At 46.4% G+C, this 8,098-nt stretch overlaps 1 protein-coding gene and 1 long non-coding RNA gene across 5 annotated transcripts in view; one reads left to right on the top strand and one right to left on the bottom strand.

Moving 5' to 3' along the window:
- Positions 1-8,098, bottom strand: part of SLC25A22 (solute carrier family 25 member 22) — a 100,649-nt gene that overhangs the window by 2,963 nt on the left and 89,588 nt on the right. For 3 of the 4 annotated variants that reach the window (XM_019519787.1, XM_019519788.1, XM_019519786.1), the window contains exons 6-9: positions 5,331-5,449; positions 2,852-3,017; positions 1,407-1,561; positions 757-832 (exon numbers count right to left, since the gene is read on the bottom strand). In XM_019519787.1, the coding sequence (XP_019375332.1) occupies positions 757-832; positions 1,407-1,561; positions 2,852-3,017; positions 5,331-5,449 (516 nt within the window). Of the gene's footprint in view, positions 1-755; positions 833-1,406; positions 1,611-2,851; positions 3,018-5,330; positions 5,450-8,098 lie in introns of those variants that run through there. The other variant, XM_019519789.1, reaches the window with a different exon arrangement.
- LOC109299207 lies at positions 3,396-5,357 on the top strand. The gene is made up of 2 exons (XR_002097793.1): positions 3,396-5,165; positions 5,253-5,357. It is a non-coding gene; the product is annotated as an uncharacterized LOC109299207 (long non-coding RNA).

Here is an 8,098-nt window from a genome sequence, read left to right as displayed (position 1 = left end):
AAGAGAAGTGGTGCTGGCTCCTACCCTGGGGGTCTTTAAAAGGAGGCTGGATGAACACCTTGCTGGGGTCGTTTGACCCCAGTACTCTTTCCTGCCATGGCAGGGGGTCGGACTAGATGATCTACTCAGGTCCCTTCTGACCCTACAAACTATGAAACTATAATAGATCCAGCATCTCATCCCCAGGTATGGGTTAAGGCTGTTTTCAGGTCCAAAGTCCAGTCTATCACAACAGGACCTATCATTTTTGGGAAGGAATACTGCACATGGCTTTACATTTCTTATGATTTCAAAGACTCCTCTGTGGATTCTATCAGGCTAGATGGGGTTGCAGAGAAGCTGATAGCTGCTGGCCACCAGAAACCCCCCAACACCGCACTCTGTCCCTGAGGGTTTCACATTGATGCTCCTCCCTGTACCACCTTCCACGCACTACCAGAGAGCAAATTCCTTGGTAACCTTCATGGATTGTCTGGCACACCTTCCTTTCTGGGGCAAGAACTCTGTATGGACATGATTGGGTTCTGGACTTTTTTCTAATTCCCTACTTCTTTTCAGGGCACATGGGCTGGAGATGTCAGTTGAAGGGGACATTAATCCCACTACCCTTATCTAAGGAGTGTACACTTTGAGATGTTAAGATAAGACACAGTTCAGAAGCAGTCCCATCATGCTGCAAACCATGCTCCTGGCCTGGAAGCAGGCCACTAGACCTTGCCATTTGATCAGCTGGTAAGCACTGTGAAGAGCTTTTACCTAGCACAGTCTAGGATTCCTGAGTATGTGTCCTCATTGACTCCTCTCTGCAAGGACTGCAGTCTTGTCTTGATTACTAAGGAAAAAGAAAGAGAGGAAAGAGGTGCTTTAAACAACTCTAGTTATATACAGTGCTTTTCCCTTCACCAGTGCTCTCATCAAATACTTTGCACACTGCTCAGCAACTTTAATAGCTAAGAGTGACCAAGGGACTCGGATCAAGGACCAGAAATTAAACTACACTAATGAGTGTAAATAAGAGATAGGCAACTCCAGACCTGACAAAATTTTCAGAACTGGTGCAGATTAAGTGCCTGCTTATTTATAGGTATCCTAACTTCAAACATATTAAGAGCATCAGATTCTGAGAAATTCAGCATTTTCTGAAAACTCAGCCTTCTAAAGAATCTACAAATAGGCACCTAAACATTGAGGCATCCAAAAAAATCAAATCTGTCCCAGTCACCTCCCCCCACCTCCCTCTGGCAACACCACACCTCTTCTGCTGCCTCAATCTACTTTACCAGCTCCCTATAAAGGGAGGGGGTTCTCCCAGACAGCTTTGCTCTTTGTAAAAAAAAAAAAAAAAAAAGAGAGCAGCTCCTTGTCACTGCCCTTAAGACCAACAGCACTGATCACCCAGGACTCACCATCACAAGGGTTGACAGCCACTGCTGCTGTGCTGCCTGCTAGGCAGCCAGAAAGAAAGGACACGTAGAATGGAGCCTTGATGTCTGGGGTCTTCTGGCCCAGCTTGTTCAGGTTTGCAAACAGTGGAAAGTAAACAATGGAGAATGGGACATCTCTGTGGGGAATCAGAAGAGTGAGAAACAGAGCCACAACCTGGCACCAATCTGCCAGTTCAGAGGAGAAAGGGCAACAAACTTTGTAAGTCAAGCAAGGCTCCAGGTATCCCCCTTTTCCCAGCTACAGACATGATGTGCAAGGGGGAAGCTGAGAAGGATGTTCCATCTACAGCTTCTAGATCCTATAGGTGAAGCCAGGGGCTCAGATCCTCAGCCAGTGACACTCAGAGCTCAGCTGAAGTTGATGAACCTTGAGACTGACACCAGCTGAGGATCTGACCGAGGGTGTTCACAGTTATAGACTTTTATCCATTTTTAATTAAGTGGGTTGCATTCCATCTCCCCTCCCCGTTACTTCTGAGGTGTTGTTATTACTATTGTTTTACTGGAGAATCAGTCACCTGAAAACAAAAGAGCCTAGATAAGAGTCCTTATTGATACTAGCTTCCCACATAATATACCCTATTCAAGGTTTTAGGCCTCATCTTGAAGGCCCTCTGTGACCTGGAGCCATGATATCTAAAGAGACTGCCTCAAGCTCTAGGGCAAGACGACTCTGGTTGATATTTGTGCTCCTTGGGCACAAGGAAACTGTCCAAGATTGGACACAGCTCATCTGTGAGGGAGACAGAATATTCCCAAAAGCCACTCTGAGATGATGAAACAAACCATGAACTGAGGCTATTGCCAGCCTTGCTCCCTTCAGTGCAACATAGCTTTTTTTGACCTTGCTCCATTGGCTAGAGAAAGCAATGGGCATATGACAAGAACCCACCCTCTATCCTCCCATGCAAAATAAGAATCCAATGCAACACCCAACCAACCCAGATGCTGTATGCCACACACTTCTGTTGCCTTCTCTCCAGAGGGAGAACATGCACCATATAAGAGGTGTTAGTCATGCTCCCCAGGGAGCTACTGGAAGGCAGCCAGTCATGGGTGCAAGGTAAAAACCCCTACACAAGAACCCCTACAGACGTGCAAGGGGAAGCCACCTGGCATTCTAAACTTTCTCTCTCCATCCCACACAAAAGCACTACAGACCCAATTCTCCTCTCGCTGACCCCATTCTTTCTGACTCCAGAATCATGATTCTCTTCCCACAGACACTGGCATCTCCTTGATGCTTGTGTCTGACAATGATTCAGAAGGCAGCACCACCTGGTAAGTAGCCCCAGGTATGACAGCAGCACTACTGGAAGGGACTGCACCCAATGTTGCTACTTTAGTCTCTTAAAATGGGGTTTACAGGTGAAGATGCCTGCTGTGCTCAGTGAGCACCGTCTTACCTTAGCAGCGTGGCCCCAAGGCCCTTGTAAAGTCCTGCAATGCCTTTGCTTCGAAGTAGCTCCCGGGTGATTTGGGTTGCTGTGGTCCGTCTCTCAACAACAGACTCTGCTGCCCCAGTGGAAGAAGATATCTGGGCCTGTGGTGCCATTAGCTTCTTCTGAGCAGCTGCATGGAAGTTGGAGCATTAATGACAAATGCCTACTATAGAAAACACAGTGCACAGTAATGGTGCTGCCCATGGGCAACGGACAGCGGTGCTTGTTTCAGAAAGGAAGAGACCTTTATAGTGTGAACTGGATGCTTGTGACAGGAAGAGACTGACAGCATCAGCCAAAAGCAGCCACGTGTCCTGCAAGCTCTCAACTCCGCTCTGCAAATATTCCTCTGTCCTCGCGTGCAGCACCCTTTTCCCAGTCCTGAGCTCAAACCTGACTTGGCTAATGGCCCCAAGTCCCGACCTGTAGCTTCACCCTTCCTTACCGTTCCACTCCTGAGTTTCTCTGGGGTAGAGACAGTCAATCATGCAGGACTTCATGGGTGTGGAGAAGTCACCCTTATAACTACGCCAGGAACAAGAGACTCATTTACAGTTGTGTCTTTAAACCCTATGAGGACACAGGTGTTCAGCAGGGAAGGACACCAGAATCATCCCAAAAACAGGGAAAGATCATCCCTTCTATTCCAAAATTTGTTTCCATGCACAATACTGTTATTGCAAAGGGGCAGAGGGATGATCTTCAGTTTGAGTTTTAGAGTACTTCAGATCTCTAGGCATTATTATACTTTCTCCCATTACTCCTGTCACACCCTAGTGTAGTTCTACCATTTAGCCAGAAGGTGGAGCACTGTCAATAGCTGGGTTGTATTCTTTGGACAACACAGAGAGAACAGGTCTTCACCAACTGCAATAGCAGAAATTTGGGTTTTGAGCCTAAAAACCGGGGTTTCATTTCTTCATACAGTTTAAAACACACATACAAAGAAGATAAGGCTCACATTAAAATTAGCAAAGAAGAGGTCTTAAGCAGGGAAAGAAAAAAAAAAAGATAGACTCTGCGACTAAAGAATTAGAGAGAGATAAACAAACATACAAGTTTATTAGCAGAGTGGTTTCCGATGGTACTATTAACACCCTAGCTCATGGGCATGATTTAGGAAACTATAGGAACCAGACAGGTGTCTCTGGTTGGACTCTAGGAGAGATTTAGGCTATATATCAAGCCTTTTCTTGTCCCTGGGTTTTATGCTGGGCAATTATCTCAATTTAATTTCATTTTGTGAAGACACCAGGCCAAACACATGGCAGACTACTGGTGCAGAACTGACAGCTGTCAGTTTGTAGCTCATATGGTTTACAACATGACTTTCCCCTTGTTCCAACTCCCTTCCCTACCAATTTATTTCAGTCCTGGCTTGCGACTCCCTTTCTGTCCAAGCCCTCGACTCCCCCACAGTTCTACCTCTGACCCTACCTGCAGCATTTCTCAATAGTTTGACTCTATCTAGGCCTCTCCTCTGTCCAAAGAATGCCCACTGTGCCAAACTGTAGATACATTTTATAGTATAGACCAACACCAGCTACCTGCAGTGACCATATTTCTTTCCATGGCTATGCGGCCTGGGCTTTTTCTTTTTTTTTTTTGGTCTGTGTCTATGATGCAAGTTGATTACATAAACTCTGACCACAAGCCGTTCAAGGCTGCTTAGGTTAATCACTCATTTCACTCTCATGAGGGAAAGCCTGAAATTTCCTCTCAGCCTCGTGAGCTGGAGAATTCCCCATGAGACTACAGAGGAAACCGAAAACCAGCAAGGCTTGGAGGAAGTGGGGCAACAGCATGGACAGGCCTGCATAAAGCATCATGCTCGTGCTATACCGAAACAATCTTGCCCCATCTGCCATCACTTGGGGAGCTTCATTCATTGCTCAGAACAAACTAAAAAAACACATTTCTTGCCAGGAAGTGAGAGTGGTTGCAGGCAGTGCAGAAACAAGACAGGGCTTTTGACAGTACAACATACCTTTCAGAAGACATTACAGTTGCAATGTGCTAGGTGGGGGTGGGGGAAGAGACAAGGGAAACTGTCACAGGAAATGAATTAAGGGAACATTAATCCCTTCTCCTGTGTGCATTAGATAATGAGCTTTAATAATTTACAGGCTGAACACCGTCCTCCCTGCTGCCTTTCTCCCCTCCACGTGCAGCAACTGTGATGCCATTCACAGGGTCACTGCGTGGTGCAAGTACAGGCAGTGAGAAGTGCCTGCTGTCACTAAGATGAAGCTTTACCAGACCAGCCAAGGGGAGAGAGGTAGGAAGACAATGAGGAAAGCTCTACCACACCTTGAGGCACCTCTGAGTACATGGGAAATAGTATCTGCTTCCTTTTCTCCCACAGCCCTACTCTCCCTGCTCCTCTATGAATCTTCCCCACTGCCCGCCTGTTGTGTAAGGAGAGAAGAGATGTGCAAGGTACCAATTCGGCCTGCATCCTGTAGCTGGATTTTGAGCATCTCCATGGGAGTGGTGACAATCACCTGGCAGGTGCCTGCCCCGCAGCCAGCCAGCATCTCCTTCAGTAGTGTCAGCTTCTTCCTACCAAAATAAAGCGAGAGTCAGAAGAGCCGGCCTAGAATAATCCATCACTAAACAAATCAAACAGCTGGGCTCAGAGGAACAACCACCCTCTCTGCAAGACCCTGCTCCTACCATGACAAAATTGAGACAGGTGCTTTGCTGAGGTTTTAGGCCTTAAATCTGTCCTGCCTTTAAAAACTGTAATACAAAGTCAGACAGTGAGAGTCCTCTGACTTCTATTTGCTGTAAAAACTACCACAATGATGATACAATGTTTCTGCTCCCCCTGCCGGCTCTTTAGCAATAATTCACCTCAGTGCTACTACAACTATACAGTATTTTCTTAAATACAACACACATCTTTTGTCCCCAAAAATCAACCCTCCTACCTCCCAGTCAGAGCATGCATTTTAAGTGGAAAAGCTGATCGTCTGACTGGGACAGAAGCATCGTGCTTTGATTCCTGCCCCACACTGCAGCAGCTGTTGCATTACTATTCAGGCAGGGAAAGGAGTCTATTCATTTAATGGCTCATTGTTCTATACTTCAGAGGTGTGAAAAATCATCTGTCCTTTTTAATGGTCTTAATATCCCACTAATTAAGCTAAGATATTTTAGGGCAATTTTGTTGTCTGCTAGCTGCTCTTGGTCTCTCATCTCCTGTTTCACAGCCCTGGAGACTAGCTTTTTTTCAAAATCTACCCATAGAAACCGGCCTTCAGAAGCACCTAGGGTTTCAGCTTTTAGTTAAACAGGAAAGGGAAGATAGGTCAGCTGAAGATTAGGCTCAGTCCCTGCTCTATACAGCCATAATACAGAAAAAAAAATCTTTTCTTCTTTATTTTGCCTTTCAAAAAAAAAAAAAGGTGGGGGGGTATATTCTATTGGGGGGGTGTTGTAGGTGATAAAATATGGTAGACACACATTCAGAGACAACTGGTTTGGCAGGAAATACAGTAGTGCTTACCTGGCCACAGCTATACTTTTTTACTTAAAAGATGATAAATGTTCTATTGTATTCACCCCAAACATTTTAACAACACCTGTACTGCTTTGGGCCAACAATGCTGTTCTTGCTTTATGCCGTTTAACTCTGCTCTCTACAGAACAAAAAGGTGTGGGTGGGGAGGCTGCCATTTGTCCAATAGTGCGGTGACAACATACACCAGCATAGGGGTGTGTGTACAGCTGGGACAGAGTTGGATTTGGTTTAGAGCTGAAGAGTGTCATGAACAATGAAGCATCAACGTTCAACTTAAGCCAGATCCTGGGCTGCACATCGCAGCCCCATTGACCCGAGCGGAGCAGTGTTGCCCTGCCACCCGCTGGGAATCTGGCTCTGTAAATACTGCTTGTAAAGATGCGCCTTTAGGAGTCTGGCTTGAGGTTCACATTGGTGTCACACACAAACACTTTTTTAATGCAGTGCCTTTAGCAGCAGCTTAGAGATCCCATGAGCTGTCACCACCTCCTGCCACAGGAAGGAATCAGGGGGCATAAGGAATACCCCAAACTCCCTCTTATGAAGGAGACCTCTCCCAGTCCCATCAGCTTCCTCAAAGTCTCCCCGGGGAAGTCAGAGGATTGCATACAGCTACCTAATCCTGGGCGGCCTGCACGTCAGCTGCTCAGATTTCTCCACCTCTCATCTGCTCTGTGGGAGGATACAAAGGGAGGGGATTATGGGCATTAGGCCACAGGGAAGATAAATGACTAAATATAAATTCCTTCTCTGAGATGGAAAGAAGGAATTGTTGACGGGATTTTCCCTTCCAAATCTCACAAGTACAGGATCAAAGAAACCCTTGATTCGCACAGACCCCTATGGAGAGCCTGGATCCACATGCAGAAACCTTCTCCCCTTCCGTGAGGTGCTTTATGAGAGCCAAGAAAGAAATAGGTGTTTCCTAGCATAGTTGGTTCTCAGCCTAGCAGGGGAAACACAGTGACCACTGAGGCAGTTTTCCTAGTAACACCCAGGGATGACTGCTCTCCTGGCACAGGGGTAGTACCCGCCAAGGTAATGTATAGTTAACCTCCCACTTAGCTGCTGGAGTGTGGAGATCTTGCCTTTATACCCACTTTATGGAAATGGGAGACTCCTCTCTAGCTTGCTCCTGCAGCCATACAGCTGAAGGCAAGCAAAAAAACTCAGGGGCATCTAAACCCTAAGCCTCTGGGCTTGGGCCTGCATGTAGGATGCCTGCCAAAGGATCATCTGAAGCCCCAGATGGGAATGGAGGATGTTTGCCAGCACTTATGGTTCTGGACTGACTCACGGATTTGGAATTGATTTGGCTGATCTGGCTTGGAAAGGGGTGGAAAGCTGGTTTTCAGCCCAGACACTTGGCTTTGAAGAACTGGGATAGCTACTCAACTAGCCTCTGACAGCAGGAGAGCCCAAACAGCAGCAACCTCAGCCCTTTCAATCTCTGATCTTGAGTGCAGATGACAGGCAGGGTTTCATGCAATTAAAAGGTTACCTTCCAATGAACCTAACATCCAACACCCTTAGTGAGAGGCAGGGGAAGTGGAGTTCATCCATTACTGCCTATAGGTCCCACTGGGATTAGCTCTACTGACCTGTATGGAGTGAGGCCTATACACAGAGGAAAATCTTTTTTCTTTTTTTTTTTCTTTTTTTTTTTGGTGAACTGCCCTGTTTTT

This window comes from Gavialis gangeticus, unplaced genomic scaffold, assembly GCF_001723915.1.
Source record: "Gavialis gangeticus isolate Ggan-Ray unplaced genomic scaffold, GavGan_comp1, whole genome shotgun sequence".
NCBI lineage: Eukaryota > Metazoa > Chordata > Crocodylia > Gavialidae > Gavialis > Gavialis gangeticus.
This window is presented reverse-complemented; position numbering and strand designations above follow the sequence as displayed.